This window comes from Octopus sinensis, linkage group LG5, assembly GCF_006345805.1.
Source record: "Octopus sinensis linkage group LG5, ASM634580v1, whole genome shotgun sequence".
NCBI classification, from domain to species: Eukaryota; Metazoa; Mollusca; class Cephalopoda; order Octopoda; family Octopodidae; genus Octopus; species Octopus sinensis.
Genome location: NC_043001.1, coordinates 128,045,711 through 128,058,572, shown reverse-complemented (window position 1 = coordinate 128,058,572; position 12,862 = coordinate 128,045,711). Strand labels below are relative to the sequence as shown.

Sequence of the window (12,862 nt, the reverse complement as noted above, 5' to 3'; positions counted from 1 at the left end):
AAAAAAAAACCATAGAAATGCACTTTTTTTGGAACAACGAAAAAAATAAACAGAGAAACAAGACATACAACATAAAGAATATTCCCTTTCTTCAGTTGTCCCTGTTTCATATCTTCAATTTTTTCTATATGGTATGATTAAAGCATATCATTGTTGAATTGCTTCATGGTGGTTCTTCTCCAATTTATATATATATAGTTATATATATATATATATATATATATATATATAAGAGACGAAAGCGTATGTATGTCGCTATTATCATCATCATCATCATCGTTTAACGTCCGCTTTCCATGCTATATATATATATATATATATATAAATAAAATACAAAATGGGACAAGAACGCAAAACATCCAGACAGCTAGGTGATACAAAAAGGGACAACAAAACATCCAGATAGATGATACAAAGAAAACAAGGACGGGTCATTCGAAGTTTTCTTTCCTCAGTCAAGTGCCAGATTATCCTCACAATTTCGCCTGGTTATTCATGAGATTGCTCCAATCTGGCCAGCCCCAAGGAAAAACTAAGCTGAGAGCATTAGATTCCTTGGTAGGACAGAAAGAACACAACAAACGGAAACCAACAAAAGCACAACATGCAGGAAAATAGATGATAGCACAACAAATGGCAAACAAGACAAAAGGAAGGGTTGCTGCCTTGTCGCGGCAAGAGAGCTTACGTCCGTGATGTGGGCTACATCGGTCGGTGTTGGACACACCGGTAGGTTCGACCATACCGAATTGGTTGCATCGCATTGGACTAACGAAAGCGGCCCGATCTCCCTGACCGAACCGAAACGGTGGGAGACTCCGCTGACTCTGGGGGTGGTTATTAAGGGCGGGGCTCCGGTCCCCCCTCCTATGTGTGTATGGCGAACCCGTGCGTGCATCTGGTGATCACTCCTTGGGGCGGCCCCTACGCGCGTTTGGGGTTGGGGTGCACTGGCAGTCTGCCTGGAAATCTGGCTCGAGCCATGGAGAAACGGTCGAAAAACATGATGCAAAACGTAAACTTCAATGCCATACGGGTGTCAGGCCCCGCGAAACTGGCGGTGTCGAGGTCCCGGGAAGGGCCTCGATATCAGTCGTAGCCAATGGATCATTTGTAGCCAATTTCCTCATCAGCCAGAGTCTGGAAAGTCTTTGTTGTTTCGCCCAAACTCCAACTGATGAGGAAATCAGCTGCAAATGACCTGTGTCCCTTGTTTTTGTCCTGTTTGCTGTTTGTCATGCTATCATCTATTTCTCTGCATGTTGTGTTTTGTTTGGTTTCTGTTTGTTGTGTTCAGTCTGTCCTACCATTGATTTATCTATGCAGCACCCCCATACAACCTGTTGTTTACTTTCTTAAATATATATCATCATCATTGTTTAATGTCTGTTTTCCATGCTAGCATGGGTTGGACGGTTCAACTGGGGTCTGTGAAGCCAGAAGGCTGCACCAGGCCCAGTCTGATCTGGCAGTGTTTCTACAGCTGGATGCCCATCCTAACGCCAACCACTCCGTGAGTGTAGTGGGTGCTTTTTACGTGCCACTGTACAGGTGCCCGACGAGGCTGGCAAACGACCACAATCGGATGGTGCTTTTTACGTGCCACCAGCACGGAGACCAGACAAAGCTGGCAAACGTCCACGATCGGATGGTGCTTTTTACGTGCCACCGGCACGGAGGCCAGTCGGGGCAGCGCTGGCTACGGCCACGTTCGGATGGTTCTCTTACGTGCCTATACTTATAAAACTTATATAAAAGTGTTGAATTGAGGCATCCTTAAAGTTCCATAGTACACAGCCTACCCTCCAAATATTTGTGAAGAGGTTGTGCAATTTCTTGAAAAGCTTTTGTCTACTACGCTTGTAAATTTCAAGCAGGACAGAATCCTTGCCAGGTACTTTACCAGAAGAGATCTGTTTAACAGAGTTCCCCACTTCCAGGAAGGTTGGCTCCAAAGTCAATTCTGGTATTTCAGCATGCTGTGGAATGAACATTATGACACTGTCATCAGTGACCAAGATAGAGTTGACTTCAAAGTGGCCTTCCCATCATTTCAGGATGTCAGGTTTGTCAGTTAACAGTGTCCCTCCATTGGATGAAAAAATTGAAGTAACATTTCCTGAGGCCATCATAGAAAGCTTTAGAATCCTATAGATACACACACACACGCACATGCGCACACACACACACACACACACACACACACAAACTTATGTATATATATATATATATATATATATATATATGTAAATAATATGGGTGGCTTATTAGCAATTTAACAACCTAATGGCAAATTAATAGAAGTCACTAAAGTGACAGAGAGTACTAAGTGGTACCAGCATTGCTAGAAATAAGAGTCAAAACAACTCAACAGCCACAAATGAACGATCTTAACAACTGACAAGGAAGATAAATTCCCTACTGGACGTAGCCCAAGTTGAGTTTAACCCTAGTCGTGGTAAGAGCCACTGATGAGAATTTAGTACCACTTAGTACCCTCTGTCACTTTAGTGACATCTATATATATATAACAGGAAAGTTTACGAAAATAAACAAAAGACGAAGGCAGGTGGAGTACAAACAAAATGTATTAGTATAGCGCTCAGGAATAGAAATAGAAAAAGTCTTTTACGTTTCGAGCCTACGCTCTTCGACAGAAAGATACACAGAAAAAAACAAGGAGAGAAAAAAAATGCGTGTAGGAGCTAACGACCTATCATGTACACACACACATACAACAGCATGTCACTGGTTGTGCCATATACTAACATTAACCACTCCCTGTTTCTTAATCCTGTTAACTTTTTATCTCTCATCCACCCTACTTGATGTGTCATTGTTGTATCTACACCTGTGTGTTATTTTATCTTTGTTTTCCAGTCCTCCCCACTTACTTCTTTCTTAGTCACTTAGGCCAGTGACCTACCACATTCTTTATGCTTGAACATGTACTAGGTTCGTTACCAAATTTCAGAACACACAATCTACTTCAGTATCCCTCAAAATTCTTTTACTGCAACTTACCATCACCATCATTGTTTAACATCCACTTTCCATGCTGGCACGGTTGGAATGGTTTGACAGAAGCTGACAAGGCGGTGAGCTGGCAGAAACGTTAGCACGTCGGGCGAAATGCTTAGCGGTATTTCGTCTGACGTTACACTGTGAGTTCAAATTCTGCCGAGGTCAACTTTTCCTTTCATCCTTTCGGGGTCGATTAAATAAGTACCAGTTATGCACTGGGGTCGATGTAATCGACTTAATCCGTTTGTCTGTCCTTGCTTGTCTTCTCTGTGTTTGGCCCCTTGTGGGCAGTAAAGAAATAAGAAGCTGACCAGGCTCTATTTGTCTGTTTTGGCATGGTTTCTATAGCTAGATGCTCTTCCTAACACCAACCACTTTACAGAGTGTACTGGGTATGTTTAATGTGGCACTGGCATAGGTGCTTTTATGTGGCACCAGCTACTAAGTGCAGATGCTACTGTTAGTACTGCAACACTGGGTCTGAAACATTATGTTGTACAGAGTAAAGAAAGAATGTTTTTGGTAGCCAGAGATACCAAAAAAGTAACTGAACCAATAGGAGAATTCATGCAACAAAAACCAAGAATATTGGAAGTAAGGACCACTGGTTTTGGTTGATGGACAGTAACTTGAAAGGAGAGACAGAAATACTAATCATAGCTGCTCAGAAACTAGTCCTTAGAATAAATCTGATAGAGGCAAAGGCCAACAAAGCTCAATCAGACAGCTAATGTAGAATCTGCAGGAAAGGAAATGAAATCATCAATCACATTTTAAGCGAGTGCAGTATACTAGCACAAAAGGAGTATAAGTGCAGACATGACTGTGTAAGCAAAAAAGTGAAATGGGATGTTAGTTGAGTAAGTGGCTTCAAAACAACAGAAATTTGGTATGAGCACTAACCAGAGGCTGTGATAGAAAATGAGAATTACAAGATCTTGTGGGACTTACCCATAAAGATTGACCATAATATTGAAGCGATTCCCAGACCGGGCGTTGTGAGTGTTTATTGAGCGGAAACACCTAAAAGCTCCACGAGGCTCCGGCAGGGGATGGCAGTGATCCCTGCTGTACTCTTTCACCACAACTTTCTCTCACTCTTACCTGTTGTACCTGTATTTCAAGGGGCCGGCCTTGTCACTCTCTGTGTCACGCTGAATATCCCCGAGAACTACGTTAAGGGTGCACGTGTCTGTGGAGTGCTCAGCCACTTACACGTTAATTTCATGAGCAGGCTGTTCCGTTGATTCGGATCAACCGGAACCCTCATCGTCATAACCGACGGAGTGCTCCCCCCCCCCCCCAATATTGAAGCAAGAAAACCAAATATAATTATAGAGGACAAAATAAACAAACAATGTAAGATCATAAATTTTGCAGTTCCCTACAACAGCAGAGTCAATACCAATGGAATTGAAAAAAATTGAGATATATCAGGATCTTGCCAGAGAACTGAGAAGACTGTGGAAGACCAAGACAACAATTATTCCTGTAGTAATTGGTGCACTTGGCACAACACACAAAATGCTACCTGAAAAACTGAAAGAAATAGGAATTGAAACTCTAATTGCCAACTGGCAGAAAAGTACCATCCTATATCCTGCAAGAATCCTCAGAAGAATTCTTGAGATTTGAGGAAACTTGTTGTTACCACATCTGATGCTTCTTAGGTCCAACTTTTCTCTCAAGGCACTAACACTCTGTCGAGTATGCACACTGACATTACACATCCATCGGAGCATACTGGCTTCATTCCTTGTGAGCTTATGTCCTCAGCAGTCACAGCCCATGTTTCACTGCCTTGTAGCATGTTTGTTCATACGCATGCATCGTACAGTCTACCTTTTACTCTGAGTGAGAGGCCCTTTATCACCAGCAGAGGTAGAGCTTTCCATGCTGGCATGGGTTGGACAGTTTGACTGAGGACTGGTGAGCCAGAAGGCTGCACCAGGTTCCAATCTGATCTGGCAAATTTTCTACAGCTGGATGCCCTTCCTAACGCCAACCACTCCGTGAGTGTAGTGGGTGCTTTTATGTGCCACCAGCACGAGGACCAGTCAGGCGGTACTGGCAATCACCAAACTCAAAATGTGTATTTTCGTGCCACCTGCACTGGCAACGACCATGCTTGAATGTCGTTTTTCACGTGCCACTGGCACATGTGCTGGTAAGGGATGCTGGCAACAACCACACTTGAATGGTGCTTTTTATGTGCCACCAGCATGGGAGCCAGTCAGTGACCCTGGCATCGATCATGCTCTGATAGTGCTTTTAACGTTCCACTGGCACAAGTGCCAATCAGGTGGTACTGTCATCAGCCACGTCAACGATTTTGATTTCACTTGCCTCAACAGGTCTTCGCAAGCAGAGTTTATTGTCCAATGAATGAAAGGTACTTATAAGTGGGCTGGTTATACACCACTTGCATAGGCCATGGATTACGGTCTCACTTGGCTTGCTGGGTCTTCTCAAGCACAGCATATCTCCAAAGGTCTCGGTTACTAGTCATTGCCCCGGTGAGGCCCAATGTTTGAAGGTCGTGCTTCACCACCTCATTCCAGGTCTTCCTGGATCTACCTCTTCCACAGATTCCCTCAACTGCTTGGGTGTTACACTTTTTCACACAGCTGTCCTCAGCAGTCATGGCCCATGTTTCACTGCCATGTAGCATGGCTGTTCATACACATGCGTCATACAGTCTGCCTTTTACTCTGAGCGAGAGGCCCTTTGTCACCAGCAGAGGTAAGAGCTCTCTGAACTTTGCCAAATATAATAATATCTGTTTCAACACATGATTTGAGAAATATACATATGGTGTTAGGAAGGGTATCCAGCCATAGAAACCATGCCAAAACATAGAGCTTGAACAGTCCTTCAGCTGGTCAGCTCCTGTCAAACCATCCAACCCATGCCAGCATGGAAAATGGATGTTAAATAATTATGATGATAATGATGATGATGATGATGTGTGTGTGTATGAAAAAATGAATAAAAGTGGTTTTTCTAATAATTTTTCCACTTTAATAGATGTTTATAAGTTATTAGGTGTAAAGTGGAAAAATTATCAGAAAACCCATTTCTATTCACTTTTTCAAATATCATACTAAGAAGTTTCTAGTTCTAGTTCTACTGTACATACATATATGTGCATGCACATACATACACAGAGCAGTGTCAGTGGTTAGAATATGGCACTACCACATACTAACATTAACTACTTCCTCAAACCAACCCTGTTTGATGTGTAAGCGTTTGTACATACAATTGCTTGTTATTTTATCTTTCTTCTCCAGTTCTCCTCATTTACCGCTTTCTTAGTCACTTAGGCCATTGACCTACCACATTCTTAATACTTGAACATGTACAAGGTTCATTACCAAATGTCAGAACTCACAGTCTACTTACGTCACCCACAGCATTATTTTACTTTACTAATTCTACCACTGTTATTACTTCTATTTATTATACTACAATATATAATATGTTTGACTTCAATTGACTTTAGTTTTGATTGCACAAATTTTTTTCTACTCATTGTTTGTAAACACTTCTTGTGTGTGTACTGGATACATCAGACATTAACCTGCTAGTTACTATAGCAGAATAATCTCATCTTATGATAATAATAAATGCCCTGATGCAGTACCAGGCAGTGGCTCTCATGGCTTCTGATCTTAACTGATTGGAAGTGTTATCATGTACATTGTTTTGTCTTGGTATAAAAGATGGGCTACAGCAAATATTCTGCTCAATACCACAGATTTGCTTGTCAGTTGTTTGACCTTAACCAGTTGAGCATATCCCTTAGTGGCTGACGATATGTGCATCTCTGATCACGAGCAGAAGTAGTGGGGGAGCATCTTGGCCATGTGTTGAGAGAGATTCTTTGGGGTTTGAATCATTCACCTCTGGAAACACGGGTGTTTCGTTCAACATCCTTAAATAATCCTTATTCAAGGACCTTTTGAGCGGGATGGGTTACTCGACCAGAAGAAAATTCTAACTGGGCCCCACCTGCAAGGTCATGTGCTGTTTATCTTGATATGAGATCACCATGTCATGCACATATGGTTGTGATGCATGTGTCTAGTGTACCCTTATCAGACGGGTAGTCAAGATGGGTATACTAGGCTTCGTATATTTTACCCTGGTGTCACTTTGATGGCATGCACTGCTCTCTAACTCAATAATAATAATAATAATAATAATAATATTTCTTTCTACTATAGATACAAGGTCTGGAATTTTAGGGAAGTGGGCTAGTAGATTAAATCGACTGCAGTACTTAACTGGTACTTATTGACAGACACTAAAAGAATAAAAGGTAGAATTGACCACAGTGGAATTTGAGCTCAGGGCATAAAGCTGGAAAAAATGCTGCTAAACATATTGTTTGGTGTGCTAATGACTCTGCCAGCTCACTGCCTTATAATAATAATTTCAAATTTTGGCACAAAGCCAGCAATTTCCGGGGAGTGGGTAAATTGATTACATCAACCTCAGTGCTTGACTGATACTTATTTTATCAACCCCAAAAGGACGAAAGGCAAAGTTGACTATGGAGGAATTTCAACTTGGAACATGGACAAATTGTCCTCAGTGAAATTTGAACAAATTCCACTGATGACAACTTTGTCTTTCATCCTTTCAGGGCCGATAAAATAAGTAGCAGTTGATGTAATTGACTAGCCATCCCCACCAAAATGTCAGGATTTGTTCCTATAGTAGAAAAGATTATTATTATTATTATTATTAAGGTGGAAAGCAGACAAAATTGTTAGCACACTAGGCAAAATGCTTCGTGGCATTTCATCTGTCGTCATGCTCTGAGCTCAAATTCTTCCGAGGTTGACTTTGCCTTTCATCCTTTCGGGATCAATAAAATAAGTACCAGTTGTACACTGGGGTTGATGTAATTGACTTAACCCCTTCTCTAAAATTGCTAGCCTTGTGCCTATAGTAGAAAGGAGTATTTTTATTTTCTGATTGATTTGCATTTTATTTCATCTTCCGACCAGGTCCCAACCAGAAACCTAGGGTGTGTATATATTTGATGGAGAGAAACTTCCTGAGAATGTGGGCAGTTGATGTCAACAAAATTTTTTTATGTCTCATAGATTGTTGCTTTTCCAGGGATCTGGTCAAAAAATTTGTCAGTACCTTTCTGGATCATTCCCAGGGCACCTACAACAACAGGGATGCTTTGAGATTTTAATTGACACATCCTAGATATCTCAATCTCAAGTTCCAGCATCGATTGTCAAGCAATGTTGAGGGTAAAAACACAAACACACACACATACAAACGATGGGCTTCTTTCAGTTTCCAACTATCAAATCCATTCACAACACTTTGGTCAGCCCAAAGCTATAGTAGAAGACACTTGCCCAAGGTGCCACATGGTGGGACTGATCCGGAACCATGTGGTTGGTAAGCAAGCTACTTACCACGTAGCCGCTCCTGTGTATCTTGCCCAGGATATCAATCGTCAGGAAGCTGTTCAGCGACGTGCAACCAAAAGAATACCCTCCATCAGGCATTTGCCATATCCTGAACGCCTTACTTCCCTGGGTATGGACACATTGAAACTCCGACGTCTGGCAGCTGACTTGGCAGACACCCATAAAATTATCAACCATCGTACAAACAATAACTCTGAGCACCTTTTCAAACTCCACCCGTCTAATACCCGTGGACATATTTACAAAGTCAGAAAACAGCACAGCTCCCATGACTTTAGGAAACATTTTTTCACGCTAAGAGTTGCTGAAGCATGGAACAAACTGCCAGCATCAGTTGTTAGTTGTTGGAGTACTGCATCCTTCAAAACTTCCATGCTTTCTGAGATTCGCCAACACTACACCTGATTTTCTCCCCTTCATACACACACAGGCATGTATATGACTCATACATTGTTCGCTTTCCAGACATTTTTACATTACTGCATGTACTTTATATGCACTTTCTGACAAGTTGTGGTGCACCTGAGCACTGTATACAATAATTTCATTATCATATATGGTCGGTCATCCCATAAATAATGTATATTTTTGTAAATATGCAATTGTATTGTATAATGTGCAGCATGCATATTAGTACAGGCATGTAAACATAATTTATTAAATGTTGAAATTATTATTACATGAAAGCTGCGAAACAGTTGTAATCCTAAGGACAACAAGTTGTTAAATAAATATATTCACCTCTCATACTGCCTGACTTGTTATGGTTTATACATATATACTCTTTTACTTGTTTCAGTCATTTGACTGCGGCCATGCTGGAGCACCGCCTTTAGTCGAGCAAATCGACCCCGGGACTTATTCTTTGTAAGCCCAGCACTTATTCTATCAGTCTCTTTTTGCCGAACCGTTAAGTGACGGGGACGTAAACACACCAGCATCGGTTGTCAAGCAATGCTAAGGGGACAAACACACACACATATATATATATATATACATATATACGACAGGCTTCTTTCAGTTTCCGTCTACCAAATCCACTCACAAGGCATTGGTCGGCCCGGGGCTATAGCAGAAGACACTTGCCCAAGATGCCACGCAGTGGGACTGAACCCGGAACCATGTGGTTGGTTAGCAAGCTACTTACCACACAGCCACTCCTGCTGTGATATGTTTAGATATATACGATATAGTGTATATTTAAACACTTAAGGAATACACTTGTAGGGAATTCAACACGTCCTTAAGTGTTTAAATATACACTATATCGTATGACTAATATATAGTCTTCTTGACTAATTCTTTTTGCATGTTAGACCACTGGAAATGTAAATTTTGATTGAATGTTTTAATTTTAATTAAATTCCATTTCCCTTTGACATGTTTAGATATATAGATAGATAGATAGACAGACAGACAGACGAAGGGCTTCTTTCAGTTTCTGTCTACCAAATCCACTCAAGGTTTTGGTCAGCCTGTATCTTTAGTAGAAGACACTTGCCCAAGGTACCACACAGTGAGACTGAACCCAGAACCATGCAGTTGGGAAGCAAACTTTTTACCACACAGCCAAGCCTGTGCCTGATCTGTTTATACCACTCATTCATCCTTCTTTCATCCATGGTAACATAGCCTGATAACCTGGACAAATACATATTATTAACCCTTTCGTTACCAACCCGGCTGAAACCGGCTCTAGCTCTGTAGTTCAAATGTCTTGTTTACATAAGTTTTTAATTAAAATCTTCCACCAAACCTTAGTCACAATTTATGTTCCTAAAACTAGCTTAATGGTAACTAAGTTATTTTACTAAATTCTTTGTTATATTTAAAATCAATTGAACGAAACACAGAGCATCTCAAAATAAATACGGTAATGAAAGGGTTAAGGTGTTGTTTTACAACAAAAACTCCACCCATCTAACACCCGTGGACATATTTACAAAGTCAGAAAGCAGCACAGCTCCCATGACTTTAGGAAACATCTTTTCACGCTAAGAGTTGCTGAAGCATGGAACAAACTGCCAGCATCAGTTGTTAGTTGTCGGAGCACTGCATCCTTCAAAACTTCCATGCTTCCCGAGATTCGCCAATGCTACACTTGATTTTCTCCCCTCCATACACGCACAAGCATGTATCTGACTCATACATTGTTCGCTTTCCAGACATTTCTACATTACTGCATGTACTTTATATGCACTTTCTGACAAGTTGTGGTGCACCTGAGCACTGTATACAATAATTTCATTATCATTATTAAAGGCCTTCCTGTTGTTAACCCTTACATGTTTTTGAAGGAAGGGATTTTTCTTTTGACTTTGATAGTATACTTAATTTTATTTTTACTTTGATAGTGCAGTTTATTTATTTCTTTGTTTATTTGTTTGTAACATAGGAAGGGCACCTGGAAGTTATCAAATACTTGATATCACATGGAGCTGATAGAAATACCACTGATGATATGGGAAGGAAACGTAAGTTGAAATCACTTAATTCCATAGAGTAGTAGTAGTAGGAGGAGGAGCTGTTGTTTAACCCCAGCTCAACCCTGGTCAAGCTGATCTATGATTATTCCATTCAAGGTATGTATGGATTCTAAAACTATAAGTGTGTCCTTATTTACATTTGATGGATATCTGTCCTCATCTTGTTTGTTGTTAACACATTTCGGCTGATGTACCCTCCAGCCTTTATCAGGTGTCTTGAGAGAATTTCGAACCTGGGTTCTCATTCCTAAGGTCTTTTTCGATGTTAGTGGCACGTAAAAAGCACCATCCGATCGTGGCCATTGCCAGCCTCGTCTGGCACCTGTGCAAGTGGCAGGTAAAAAGCACCATCTGATCGTGGCCGTTTGCCAGCCTTGTCTGGCACCTGTGCTGGTGGCACGTAAAAAGCACCCACTACACTCACGGAGTGGTTGGCGTTAGGAAGGGCATCCAGCTGTAGAAACATTGCCGGATCAGACTGGGCTTGGTGCAGCCTTCTGGTTTCCCAGACCCCAGTTAAACTGTCCAACCCATGGTAGCATGGAAAGCGGACGCTAAATGATGATGATGATTATTATTATTATTCAGGTCACTGCCTGGAATCGAACTCGGAACCTTGGGGTTAGTAGCCCACACTCTTAACCACTACGCCATATGCCCATGGGCAATGTAAATAATGTACATAACTCCTTATCTCTTAAATATAGAACTGTATAAGTGTGTCCTGTCCTTATTTAAGTTGGAAATGCATGATTTGTGGGAAATTTGCTTGTTATTTTAGCAGCTCATGTGACCACATAGAGACTTCTCTGTTAGCTTAAACTCCAAAATGTCTATTGGCTTGTGCAGTAAAGTGGAAGATGAGTTGAATTCACTGCATAGTTTCAGTTCATGGTCATAGCCACTTAGATTGTTCATGCCCTTGAGAAAGATATAGTCTCATTTTTTTCTGAAACCCTGAACATAGATGGGCAGAGGTATAGCTGTATGGTTAAAAAGGCTCATTCACAACTACATCATACTGGATTCAGTCCTACATGCTTAGCGGTATTTCGTCTGCCGTTACGTTCTGAGTTCAAATTCCGCCGAGGTCAACTTTGCCTTTCATCCTTTCGGGGTTGATAAATAAAGTACCAGTTTCGCACTGGGAGCGATATAATTGACTCAATCCCTTCGTCTGTCCTTGTTTGTCCCCTCTATGTTTAGCCCCTTGTGGGCAGTAAAGAAATACATATAGAACATAGAGTAGGTGTCTTTTACAATAGCTACAGGTTTTCCAACACCCTGTGAGCAATGCATGGGAGATGAAAACCATATGGAGGCCCATCAAAGGCATTGTCTCTGTTTTTGAATGGTAAATTTAATCTACTGCCCAGTTTAACTACCATCTGACTAATGAGTGTCTTTGACAGAGCCCACTCTCTTACAAATATCTGAACCAGGCCACTTGTTTGAGAAAAAACTTCCTCTCTTCTCACTAGTCTCAGAACCCTTACAAAAGAATAATAGTTGTAGGCCTACCTTCTCTAAATCACGTGTAAAGTAAAACTGGGTGGGGAACTGAGTAAATAAATATAAATATTTCATAAGTATGAATTTACTCCAGGTTCAGTCCAAAACAATTAACATTCCCAGATTAACAGCTATACCTATTATTCCTTATAACTAAATGAGGCAAGATATGTAGCATTGTGCCATCAAATCATACTCTAGAATGATACATTGCATTGTGTTGTTCTAAATTAATTATTGCGCCAATAAAGTTGACTCACTGTATTTGCTAGAAAAGGTAACCACATCTCCCTCAAATCATCTCCTAAAATCTTCAATATACAAAATTGTCTCAGCTTAAAGCCTTCAGTTCTTTAAGCCTCAAATCTACTCAATCAA

At 41.0% G+C, this 12,862-nt stretch overlaps 1 protein-coding gene across 2 annotated transcripts in view; it reads left to right on the top strand.

The window, feature by feature from the left end:
- The window catches only part of LOC115212272 (ankyrin repeat domain-containing protein 16-like), a 109,956-nt gene that overhangs the window by 94,368 nt on the left and 2,726 nt on the right, over window positions 1-12,862 (top strand). For both annotated transcript variants that reach the window (XM_036503075.1, XM_036503074.1), the window contains one exon: window positions 10,882-10,960. In XM_036503075.1, the coding sequence (XP_036358968.1) occupies window positions 10,882-10,960 (79 nt within the window). The remainder of the gene's footprint in view (window positions 1-10,881; window positions 10,961-12,862) is intronic.